Source organism: Halichoerus grypus, chromosome 11 (genome assembly GCF_964656455.1).
Source record: "Halichoerus grypus chromosome 11, mHalGry1.hap1.1, whole genome shotgun sequence".
In the NCBI taxonomy this organism is placed as follows: Eukaryota; Metazoa; Chordata; class Mammalia; order Carnivora; family Phocidae; genus Halichoerus; species Halichoerus grypus.
Window position 1 is genome coordinate 53,033,824 of NC_135722.1, and position 12,806 is coordinate 53,046,629.

Sequence of the window (12,806 nt, forward strand, 5' to 3'; positions counted from 1 at the left end):
GCTAACAGGAAACCTGGTGAGAAAGGGACATTCTGTCCAAGAAAGAGAAGGCAAAAAAAACCACAAAAAACAAAAAACACTGTTCTCATTCCCACACCCTTTACTGAATTATACTAATTTTCCAAAAACCTCTGAGTCCTGCTACTTTAGGCTGTCAGCCTGACATCTACCTCTTTTTCCCCAAGCCTGGCACCCCTCAGGGGCCTCACAGTCCCGCTGGGAAGCAAGGGCTGCATGGAAGTGGGGCTTCTGTGAGTGCACACCATTCTCTGTCACCCCTGGCCCCCCAGCCCCTGCCTCCTTTGGTCTAAGCTCTAGACAACCTTTCAACCTTTCAAAAACTTCCCTGGCACTTCCTCACTGTCCTGAGAAAATCTTTCCCAAGGCCTTGTCCTTATATTTACACTTGTAAATATCAGAGCTTTTGCTTTTAGAAAGTGCTTTCGTTGTCCACCTTGTCGCTTGATCCTCATACGATGACTGGTGAGAGAGGAGGGAAACAATTATTACTCCCATCTTACAGGAGAGAAGATGGAGTCTGCCCTCTTGATTCTCCAGTGTCATCAGGGAACAGTTACGAATCTCAGCCTCATGCTGGCCCAGCAGTGTCCCTTGGCACAGGTTCCAGGTTTTCTTTCTGTGTGTGTCTTTTTTTGGTCTCATATTTTCTAGAATCCCAATGGCTTCTAAGTGGCCGGCACATTACATATATGGCTGATGATCCACGGTTAACCAAAGGCTGCAGTCACAGCTATGTTGCTTTGGCAGCATCCCTCCAAACTCCTTAGCTGCTTTCCAAGTGTCATGTGCCACTGCTGTCCCATGCTTGCAGTCTTCCCTGTTTACAATTCATCATTTAATCAGATTTTTTTTTTTTAGAGAACAGAGGTTTGTAAACTTTTGTTTTATCCAAATGGATGTTTTGGTTTATTTTCTCTTGCCTAAATATTAGGCATCCAACATATGGGTCCCCCAAATTAATATAATTTAATTTCCATCTTGTCAGTGCAAAACAGATGTGTTAAGACAAAGCACCGAAGACCAGAATCCTTCCTCTGCTTCTATTTCTTGACTCAGTAGCAAGTAAACAGTTCTGTAAACATGTGTGGGTTTGTGTGTGCCTGGACCCACTGGTTCTTGTTCTAGTTAAGTACCAGGTGGGCTTGCTTTATTCAGAATGGAGATTCCCGTAGCATCTGGACTTTCATGAAGGCCCGTTTCAGCTGCTCATAGGTCACGAACATCACCACATTCCAGGTTCCCAAACGCAAAAAGGATGGTGTAAATCTGATGAGAGAAACAACCAAACATCAGGTGGAGTGGACTAAGAATCCCAGATAGATCTCCGGTGCTCCCCCCATTCACAGTGTTAGTGCCAAAGGACCTAGGCTTCTATTAGTCACAAGCAGTCTCTGAGATCTGTTCAGGCTTTTCCTTCTCTGCTGAAGGAATTTAGGCAGAAGCGGGAGTCAGGAAAGGAAAGAAAACACATTTTGAGCCAGGTTCTGTGTTAGGCAGTTAATTCCCACAATTCTATAAGGCAGCTATGATGGTTGCAAGGTTTCTTTTTTAGAAACTCCAGGGGCACCTGGGTGGCTCAGTCAGTTAAGCATTTGACTCTTGGTTTTGGCTCAGGTCTTGATCTCAGGGTCATGGGATGGAGCCCCGAGTCAGGCTCTGCGCTCAGTGGGGAGTCCGCTTGAGATTTTCTCTCTCTCTCTTTCTCTCTCTCTCTCTGCCCCTACCCGCCCCCCGCCCCCGCTTGCATGCGTGCTCTCTCTCTCTCAAATAAATAAGTAAATCTTAAAAAAAAAAAGGAACTGAAGCCCAGGGTAGTTAAGGAGCTCAGCTAAAACTACCTGACTCCACCCTGGCTGGGTATTCTTGGAATCATTTACATGCTGAGGGGCCATCCCTGAGGAGGACCTGCCAGGGCATCTAGAAGCTGGCGCACCAAGGGGTCAAGACTGGGTGACACCAACTTTAGCTAATCTCCAGAGAGCCTGCCTGTCCTGTGATAGCGCAGCTGGGAGACCGTCCCCACCTCAGCTTCGCAGACTCAGGGAGGAGCCTGGGACCTGGCGCGGCTCCCTCTTCAGCCTTTCTCTCTCTCTGCTAATCCCCTCCTGATCCTCTCCTCTCCTGCCAGACTTGCTTCCGGAAATGCCTTTGCCTGTGCTGCTCCTTCTGCCTGGGAATGTCCCCTACTCTCCTCCTTGCGGGGCTGGTTGCTCTTGGCTCTGTAGGACTCGGCTTCGGCCCCATAGCCTCATACCAAGGTCTCTCCAGAACCCTCAGCCTAGCCTTCCCAGGGAGAATAGCACTGGGGCAAAGAATGTGAACTCTAGAGTCAGACCTGGGTTCAGACCCTAGCTCTGTCAGTTTCTAGCTTCATGACTTAGGACAGGTTACTTAATCTTTCTAAGCCTCAGTGTCCTCATCTGTAAAATGAGGAGAATAACAGCAGTTACCTCATAGAGCTGTTGTGAAGGAATAAATGAGTTAATGTACAGCATACAGTACAGGGCCCAGTATCCGTAAATGCTCCATAAATGTCACCTGTCTGCTGCTCTTTGAGGAAAGCACAGGGCCTGGCACACATGAGATGCTCAGTAAATGTTTTCCAAGTGAAAGACTAAACTGAGGGCACCTGGATGGTTAAGCATCTGCCTTCGGCTCAGGTCATGATCCAGGGTCCTGGGATCGAGTCCCGCATCGGGCTCCCTGCTCAGCAGGAAGCCTGCTTCTCCCTCTGCCTCTCTCTCTTTTATGAATAAATAAATAAAATCTTTAAAAAAAAAAAAAGAAGAAACAGACAGGTGGCTACTGCTGATGATTGTAATGATAGAAGCACTTACAGGAAAAGAAGTCTGGCAATTGAAATAGCTTTATGATGTCACTCACAGGGTTGAGAACCTGATTGCCTGTTGGGTGCAATCTAACATCGGGCACCAGAAAACTGTCTGCTGAAGGCATCAGTAGTGGGAGGTGTAAGGGCCAAGCCAAGAGCTTGACAGTAGGATGGATAATGACATGTGGGGTGGCATCTGATGATCTGGCTCAGAGCCATGGCTCTGACATTTTAAATATGTGATCTTGGGTAAGTCACTTGACCTTTCTGAGTCTCAGTTTCTTCCTCAGTAAATGTGGAGAATATTGCCCAGTTCAGGCGGTTGTTGAGATAATCTGTGTAAAGTGCTTTGTGTAAGGCCTTGTACTTGGTGACTTAGCGGTCATGGTGATTGTTAATAACCTACATTATTGAGTGCCGGCTTTTGGCTAGGGAGATGAAAGACATATAAGCCACCAGTTCTGGCTTTAAGGAGCTTGTGATGTAGCATGCAGGATAATTTAAACTTACAAATCCTATAACACAAAGTAGGAGGTGGTAAATACCATAAAAATGGTATCAAGGAAGTATTGCTGCAGTTCACAGGGAGGAGGAAACATCTGTACCTGAGAATGTTGGGGAGGAGGTGGCATTTGAACTAGTTCTGAAGCACGTGCATGAGGTGGGAAAGGCATTCCATTAAGAGAGAATGGTAAAAGCAGACACGGAGCAAGAAAATGTGACATGTGTTGGGCACTGTGGCCGCCATCAGTGGTGATCCACAGTCTTGACAGTGGGTTGGAGAAAAGTCTCAGGACTACCAACCACCTTTCCCTCCTTCTCCCTTGCCCAATAAGTTTGGGGATAGACAGTACTTTGACCTATGCCTAGACTTCTTTTTCTCAGGTAAGCCTCCCCTGACTCTCCAAATCAGATTTGGTCCACTTTTTTTTTTTTTTTTTTTTTTAACGTCCATAGTTCTTTATATTTGTCCTTTGTGGCATTTACATCTGTGCTTGTTCACCACGTCCCCAGGTGGACCCACGGCAGGCACGTTATACATGGAAGGAAGGAGGGAAGGAAACAAGCCCAGGTTCTCTGGGAGGGGGTGCTGGAGGCAGGAGGGGGAGGCTCACCCCTTATAGAAGGCTGTGGGGCCCTCGTGGGCCACCATCTTCAGCATACAGTCCAGGGGGCTGCGGTATTGCCCTGGGGGCGAGTTCATGTACCGGGTCTTCACCACATCCACTGGGGAGGCCACCACCGTGGCACAGAAGCCGGCTCCAAAGGCAGAGATGAAGTGGCAGGGGAAGTTGTCTGTAGCAGGGAGGGGAGGAGCAAGCATGGAGCTGTGAGATGGCAGTGTGCTGGCTTTCTCTTCCATGTGTGTCATCATTTGTCCTTCGCTAAACTGGGAATGCCTTGAGTGTAGGATCATGCTTTCTAGAGCTCTCACAGAACTTGCCAAATAGAACAGGGCTGTCCCCCAGTTGGCAGGCTGGGCAGCCCAGCGATCTCATTAGAGGAAAATGAAGTCAGAGAAGGCGACTCTTGCTTCAAGATACACGGTGGGAAGTGAGGGACCCAGGGCTCGGGCCTCCTTATCCAGGGTTCTTTCCCACTCATCACAATGATGGACTGGGCATTTTTTAAAAGATCTAATTGGCATTCTTAAGTGATTTATGAATTGGGCAGCACCCCATCTAGCAAGTAGAGAGGCACTCCTACTGGGCATCTTTACTGGGCATTGCTCCTCTCTCTGCTCCTTCTAACACCCAGTTGCCTCTGAGTGGTGCCCACTCTGTGGAATTCCAGGTTCCCTCCCTGCTGTGGGAGGGCAGCTCCCTGGAGCCCAGGGCCTCACCAGTGAGCAGGTGATAGTCTAGCAGCTTCTCCTTGATGATGTCATAGGTCACCATCTCAGCACAGTTGACGATGGCATTCCTTGTGATGTTGGGCAAAGTTCCTGTGAAGGATGGGGTGGGGGCTGATTAGTGAAAAATAGATGTGGACGCCCTGGTTGCAAGGCCACAGGCCCCGGTTTGGGGGCAGAATGCTCCATTCCAGTGGTCTCAGAGGAGCCTGCCTCAGTTGAGCAGATTCCACACTTTCCTCTCTGGGGTTAACTCTTAGATTATCCATGTCCACCTCAGAGACAGAAAACAGAGAGGCCCTCTTATGTTTGTCTGAGCCACATTTTGGAGAATAATCTGCAATATCTATCAAAATTAAAATATGCCTCTGTGAGATCTGGCTAAAGCCAGGCAAGGAAGCCTTTTTTTGGAGGAGGGAGGCAAGGCTCTTGGAGCAGTGACTGACGGTAGCCCTGGGAGGCCCCAGGAGAGCTTTAAGACCCAGCCACTGATACACAGATGAGGTCTGGGCTTCGGGAGAGCACAGAGCAAATCAGGCTGTGACCCAGGTGTCCTGTCCTTAACCTTCACTGGGTCACTGTTTCTTCTGCAAGGATTTGTATGACCCCTGGTCCACATGGGGGAGAGATTCCAGCATTTGTCAAGGTGGCCTCCGCTTGGACACATAGGGAACCGGAAAGCCTTCCTCTTGAGGAAGCCCGCTCCTCATCATATCTCCCTACATCCGACAGCTCACAGCTGCCTCCTCCACTGGCCTCTGTTTGTCCTCCATGTCCTATAGTCACTCCTGATAGAACTTTGCTGGGGAAGCCCTACCCTTCCATCTCCACACACCTAGAGCCCACTGAGCCTTGAGGCCCAGCTTGCGCGTCACCTTCCCCCCGGAGCCTGCATGGCCTCTCCTGCCTCTGGCCGTATACCTCTGTGTGAACCTCGCACATCCTACCCTGTGGAATGGCTGCTCCTTGACGTGTCTCATCTCTCTTTGTCTGTGAGAGCCATGAGGGTATGGAAGGTATCTTCTATTCATTTCTGTCTCCCTCATAGCAGCCTGCACATGCTGAAGCGTTGACACATTGAACTGAATTTGGGGCAGGTCAATGTGATAGTTTTGGCTGGGATGTTCTTACAGAATCACTGGAATATACCATGCTGGGAGTTCCCTCCTTGCTCGGTTCTCTGCCCTAGCTCAAGGGTAAGGCATGCTTTGCCCACGGCCCTCTGAGCCTGGAGTCCGGACCTACCTTTCCATAGGCCCCTGACCCCTTCCTCCCTGGCAATGGTCCTGTAGGCATCCATCGTCCCACTGTATTTCCTGTTGCTCCCGGCCCCAAGGTGTATGCTGGCCTGAAACCGGACCTTCACCACATCCGTGGGCTGGGCGCACGATACCGCCATGGCCCCTGTGGTGCAGCCTGCCAAAATCCGGGTAGTGATGCTCGAGTCTGGAGAGAAGGAGAGAAGAGTGGGTCAATGTTCTGCCACCCAGCACTTCTCTGGGCTGGATGCTGTTCTCTGTGGAGCTGCCCTTGCCTGATGCCTGCCTCCTCTCCTAGGCTCAAGGTCCTGACAGCGGCTCAGTCTCCTCATGAGTGTCTATTACCCGCCTCCTACGCCCCAGCTCTTTCTCTGAGTCTGACCCACTAGCCTAGAGTCTGCCTCTGCCTATCCCCTCGGTGTCCACAGGATACCAGGCACTCACGGTCCGCTCCTTTGGGGGTGTAGAACTGCTTGACAGAGTCGTAGAGGCCGATGCGGATGGAGGCAAAGCTCATCTGGCGCTGCAGGCCGGCGACCAGCCCGTTGTAGGGGCTGCGGGGGCCCTCGGTGCGCACCATGGTCAGGATGGTGCCCAGCACGCCGCGGTACTGGGCTCTCTGGGCTGCCTGGGTCGCCTGGTTCTCCCCCTGGATCTGAGGAACATCCCAGCAGAGGTGTGAGGAGCTGGGAGGAGGGGAGAGGGGGCTGTGTGCAGAAGGAGCTGTCCAGGGCTGGTTCTCGAGCACGAGCAGGATTATAGCCATCACATCCCAGTAAAAACAACTGAGGTTTGTGCATCAGCGTATTGCTCATAAGCTGTTACACATGGTGTGGTGCTCAGCCCTCAGAGCAAATGGAGGGCAGATTGTTTTTCCCACAACAAGTGGTCAGTGGTTTGCCCAAGGTCACACAGTTACTTACTTTTACTTCACACTCCATGGTTTACAAAGTAGGGTGAGGCCATGAAGGGCCCAAGGAGCTAAGATTTTTTTTTTGTCTTGGATGATGGTGAGGCAGGGTTGTAAGCAGTGGAGTGAGTGGCCTGCTCAGGGTCCTGTGTGAGGAGAGCAGGCGGCACACACAAGAGGTGCTGGCGTGGAGAACTCAGTCCCTCCTTTGATCTGAACAATGACCCTTGCCAAAAAGCACCTACCTGCAGGCGGACCTTGGCCGTGTCCAGTGGAAAGGTGAGGAGATCAGCAAAACAGGCCGCTGTGCCTGCCCCCAGGAACTTCACAGCTGTGGTGGGAGGTACCTCTGAAGGCTTTAGTCCAACCATGGTCCCAGAAGGTTCTGCCTGGTCCCTCCAGGGCCCAGCAGAGGTCCAAGGAGAGAGGCTGCTTTGCAGTCCTGAGCTTTAGTGCAGGGAGGAGGCTGCAGGAGACAGGCCAGAGGAGGCAAATGGAACTTGGGCCATCCGGACTGTCCCCAGGCTCCTTTCAGCACCGGGAGAAGCTTTAGTAAGAGAAAAGCCTGGGCATTGCTATGCTTAGCTGTGTAGATTTGGCTTATAAGAACAGGTCACTTTCCCAGCCCTTATCTCTTGTGATCCTTACCCTCCCCCCTCCTCTCTCCACTGACCAGGTGGATCTTCATCCTTTAGAGGAGGAAACTGAAGCTCAGGCAGGGACCAGACCTCATTCTGACTCCACCCTACAACCCTGTTCTCTTTCTCCTGCATCAGGCTGCTCCCTGGGAAGGACCTGCTCCCTGAAGTGTATGGAGAGCCTACCAAGTCTCTCCACTTCAGGTCCTTCTTTCCCAGATCAGCAATATAAATGTGCCTCATGACTCACCTAAACTGTTAGTTATCTTGGATGAAAGCTTGGTTTTTTTTGCAAGGTTGCCTGAATATACTCTTACTCTACTTAAAACGAAATCCTTCCCAGCCTGTGATTCCTCCCTGTCACTAGAGATTGTTCATCTGTGACTGGAGGCGTTTCCTCCCAACACTGTGGGATTCCTGGGGCTGATGTTCTGCTTTGGAGGAGGGAGGGAGTGGTTCCACGCTCCTCTGCTGCTCTGCCCGCCCCCCAGCTCCTAGGGAGACGGGGCTACGGAGCGACCCTGCTAATGTTGGGGGCAGTGGCAGCTGCTCTGCCTGGCTCAGCACGTGCCCTTCCCCCTCACACCCCGGAGGGCATCCCTTCTCAGCTGAAGAGATCGGCTTCTCAGAGGAGGATCGGCGTTGGGTCAAGAGAATGTGTCCCCTCTCCCCGTGTGCACTTGTAGCTGCACCCGTCCTGCTGCTGCCTGAGCAGGGTAGGTTCACATCCCAAGGTCCTGGTGTAGCTGTGGTTACCTTGGGAAGTTGGCACGCCTGTCACGGGCAGCCCGGCATTCTTATAACCGGAACTTCTGGGCATCTGGCTTTTGGCGCTGATGCCATTTCTTAGCAGGTCACACCCCCTGGCACCCAACGCACACATACCCCTCATGTGCTGGGATGCTGGACTCTTCAGAACAAAGTCCAGAGTCCTTGCCATGGTTGGTGGACTCATAAGACCCACCTCATGCTAGGTTCTGTGCTTGGCATTCCTGGAAATCTGGGGATGAGCAAATAGTCTGTGCGACTTGCCCACAAGGAACTCTCGAGGAGTCTTGTGGGGGCATCAGACACATCCACATAAGATGGGTTGGACCAATGTCAGAGGGGAGGAAAGCCCCAAGAAGGGACTCAAAGGAGGGGGAGACCCCCTCTTTTGTTTGTGAGGTGGAATAAGAACCATTTCATGGTGGAGGGTGGGAGGAGGGTCACATAACTTAGGCTTTGAAAAGTGGGCAGGATTTCGGCAGCTGAAGGAGGAAGGGTGTTCCAGATGCAGGGAAGGGCATGAGCTTGTGTGAGAGTCCAGGGCATGGATTCAGGTAGGAGGAGAAAATGACCACCTGGCTCTGAGGCCCTCCCAGCAGAGTTTTTGCACACAATCCCACTGAATTCTCCCGACTTTCCTGAGAGGTAGCTGCTCCTTCCCCTACTTTTGGATGAGCAAACCAGGACTTGGGGACATTAGCTTGCTGAGTGTTACCAGCCACTAGCGTCCGCGCCTGGCTCACTCTGCTGTACTAGGCTCGACACAGCCTTGGAAAGAAGGCAGGGAAGCTTTAAATCCATTTTACAGATGAGAAAAAGAGGCTTAAGATGGAGAGAGACTGATCGAAAGGCACAGAACCTCAACTAAATTCTCCTGGCAGTGAGGCCCCTTCACCATTCGGCTCGGGACCCCAGTGGGTATGGTAGTATGCATTTCCAGACCTTGTCTTTTTTATTGAGGGCATTCAAAGCCCTTTGCAGTTAATGAATTATATGCCAGCCCATCTAGAGAATTAAGTGCTAAGCATACAGAACAACAGCGTGGTGAGGAAAGCTGGGTGGGCATCACTGCCCAGCTTGGCAGATGAAGAAAATGGCCAGAGAGGCTGAGACCTGTGTGTGCCACACAGTCAGGCCTTGGGCTCCCTCTGCAGTATTCCTCCCACAGCCTGTCTTCCTGCTTTTCTATGCTGCCTCCCTGAGGGCCCAAGGAGGATCTAGCTCCTAGGGGTGGTGGTGTGGAGGCGCTGGTGCCCATGGACCTGAGCCTGGTGGAGGGGACAGACTGCAGCATGCTAGGGGAACACAGTCCTCCACTTGCCTCCTTCCCATTTCCCTTTGCCTACAGAAGACCAGCAGCTGCCAGGAGGGCTCAGTTCCCAGCAAGGAGGCTCTCTCTGGGGCTGGAATGCATGTGCAGGTGTATGCGCAAGCAGCTGCCTCTCTTGTTCCAAGCTCTGGCATTTCCCTAGCCTTTCCCCTTCTCTGATGTGAGCTGGACTGCTCAGAGCCCCAGGGTCAGGAATCTGAGTGTCTGACTCTCAGAGCTAGGGAGGCCCTTGGGGGTCGTGTTCTCTAATGTCTCTTACTGGTTGTAGGAGTGTCCTTTCTTCAAAGCCTTTGGTAGCCACTCAGATTCTAATAGAAGGATCCTACAAGTTAGGTATTTTTACTCCACTTGCACAGTTACAAACTGAGGCCCAGACAGGTGAAATGACCTGTCAGAGTTCACCCAGTGAGCAGAAGTGGGATTCCCACCAGGGCTATGTGACTCCAAGGCATTCTCTGGTCTTAGCCCCCTGGGTGCAGGGTATTTGTGATGTACCTGGGCCCACAGGGAACACTTCATGAGTTTTGTCTCATGGGCTGGGTCTCCCTGGGGAAGCCTGTTTTCCCCCTGGCCTGGGGGTTGGGTGGGAGGACTGGGGGAGGCTGAACTATCAAGAAACTCCTTTGCCCCAGCCTCTGTTGATTAGCTCATTAACTGCAGTTGTTCCCCCCCTACATAGGGAGCCCCAAAGGCAGGGACAGGGTCTACTGATCATGCTTCTCTGTGTAGCCTGGTACAGGGATGGCCCAGGGCTAGAGGAGCCCAGGGAGGACCAGTTGACCAAGGAACCCCACTTGCTGAAGTGGAGAAATGGGAAATGAAATCAGAGAAGCCCTTCACAGTGTTCTTTGGTGGAGGGTCTGGAATGCCAGGGCTGTACTGAATCTAGCAGAGAATGGGGAGTGGTTGGTGGTTCTCAAGTCGAGGAATGACACCATCAGACCAGCGTTCAGAGTATGCTGGTGCAAATGTCAAGAGTGGACTGGAAGGTGAGAGGCCAGTGAGGAGGCTGTTGGAATGGTGCAGCCAGAGGTGTTGGAGCCTGAACTCTGGCAAGAGCAGCGGCCGTGGGTGAAGCTGGAACCTATTCCAGATGCAGTTCTGAGCCACTCATGGGAGGCAGAATGGATGGGCATGGACTCAAGTCAAAAGCCATACCTTGGGGGAGAGGGGGCTCTAGAACTTTCATTAGTCAAGTTGTGGTGGAGAGGGAGGCCACAATGGTCCACTCAGGTGGGGGCTGCCCTGAGGCCACTGCTTCCCGCCTTCCTTCCCGCTTGACTCCAGCCTCCTGAATTGATACTTGAGGAAATCTAGCAGCCAGCAGAACTTTGCCAGTGGCAAAGGGGAAGTTGAGAGCAGAACTCTTCTCTCTGTAGCTCCGTTGGGGCACTTGAGGGATGGGATGTTCCAGCTACATGGCCACAGTAGTAGTGCCCCATTACGTCTGCTCCGTGCTTCTTGCCTGAGGCACGGTGGTGAGGGCCCCTATAGGTATTGACGAGTTCAGTCCCTTTATAAGGCTATAACGGTAGTCGTCACAGGGATTCCCACTTCATAACCGAGGGACCTCAGGCTGTGAAGGCTGCTAGTCATAAGACGGAAGGGATGGGGCTGGGATTGGAGCCCAGCTCGGTCTGACACCGCGCCTGTGCCGCCGTCCAGAGCCTCACACCTCAGGGAGGGCTCAGGATCCCTGGAGCTGCTTGTTTACAGAGTGGATTCTCAGAGGCCGTCAGTGCCAGAGATCGATTCGGGTCTGGGCTGGGGCTGGGGAGTCTTCTCCACGGTAACTCGGCAGCAGGGATCGGAGGACCCCATTCTGAGATGCCCTGCCCGATCTCACCTTCCTGGCAAAGCCTCCACAGCGTATCCCCGCTGAGGAAGCAACCTGAGTAGAGTTCTGTGGGCTCGTAAACCTCCCTGTGTGTGAGGCCAGAGGTGCCTGCACCATCTCTAACTCAGGAAAGGGGTCCCCAGGACCCTCATGGGGGAAGGGCTTAATGCTCTGGAGGCATTCTGGAGGTTCTGTGCCAGACTAAGGAGAAAGCCACTTCTTATCTATGGAGATTTGCAAAATCACAGCAGAGGCAGCCAGCAGAGAAAGGGGACAGTGAGTTGTGGGTGACACGGGTGTTGGGGTCGAGCCTCAGCCCAGCCACGGTGCCCCCTCATCAGGGTTGCAGTTACCCCCTCTTGACTCGGTGGGGGAGGAACGCAATCTCCCAGCTCTGTAGTGATCCCAGGCTAGTGATCCCCGTCAGCTCCTGGCTGCTCTCTGTAAGCTGCCGTGAAGGGCAGAACATGGAGGGGGAGGGGGGTGGTGGAGAATGGGGTCTTACCTGTGAGTCCAGCCAGGGTAGGGGAAGCACAGGGCCGCCTTAAGGCTCCTTAGGGCTCCATCCCAGGAGGTGGCAGCAGGGATCTAGTTGCCTCCTCGCCATTCACTGTTGTCTCTGCTGCCCCTGGCTTGGCACCTATCTATATATGCTCCAGCTGACCTGAAACCTTACCCTACAGAAGCTTAGTTGACAGCCTGATCACCTGACGAGAGGCGGCTGGCTGGCGAGTGTCAGGGAGGTGAGGGGAAAGGTCAGAGTTCCAGATCTGGTTTAGTTCCTCTGACTTGGGTTCTTTAAAATAGCTCCTTCCAGCTGCTGAAAGAGCTACCTTAGGTAATAAGGGCACATGGGGGAAAGGGGTTGGGCCAGTCACCTTTGAGAATTCAAAGGTCAAGGCCACACACGATAGGCTGGGCAGGGCTCTCCTAACATTAACAATGACAGTAACAGTCAGTTCTTGGTGCCCACTGTGTGCCAGGCACTTTATATATAGTACTTCTGTTTTTCACAACCCTAGGAGGTAAGTACTATTAAGATTCTGTTGTTTACTTACTTATTTATATATATATTTTAAAGATTTTTTTTATTTATTTGAGAGAGAGAGAGTGCATGAGCAGGGGTTAGGGGCAGAGGCAGAGGGAGAAGCAGACTCCCCACTGAGCAGGGACTGAAATCATGACGTGAGCCAAACGCAGATGCTTAGCTGACTGAGCCACCCAGGTGCCCAGGATTCTGTTTTTTTTTTAAATAACAGCTTTACTGAGATATAATTCACATACCATACAATCCACCTATTTAATGGATATAATTCAATGGTTTTTAGTGTTCAGTTATGCAACCATCATTACAATTTTAG

General features: G+C 52.0%; 1 protein-coding gene and 1 long non-coding RNA gene across 3 annotated transcripts in view; one reads left to right on the forward strand and one right to left on the reverse strand.

Moving 5' to 3' along the window:
* The window catches only part of LOC118552831 (uncharacterized), a 38,018-nt gene that overhangs the window by 15,054 nt on the left and 10,158 nt on the right, over positions 1-12,806 (forward strand). The gene's annotated exons all lie outside the window — the stretch shown is intronic.
* UCP3 (uncoupling protein 3) lies at positions 776-12,061 on the reverse strand. The gene is made up of 7 exons (XM_036119528.2): positions 11,951-12,061; positions 7,118-7,338; positions 6,407-6,617; positions 5,949-6,149; positions 4,695-4,796; positions 3,967-4,147; positions 776-1,287 (listed from the first exon to the last, which is right to left on the reverse strand). The coding sequence occupies exons 2-7, from the start codon at positions 7,241-7,243 to the stop codon at positions 1,173-1,175; spliced, it is 936 nt and encodes a 311-aa protein (XP_035975421.1). The 5' UTR covers positions 7,244-7,338; positions 11,951-12,061; the 3' UTR covers positions 776-1,172.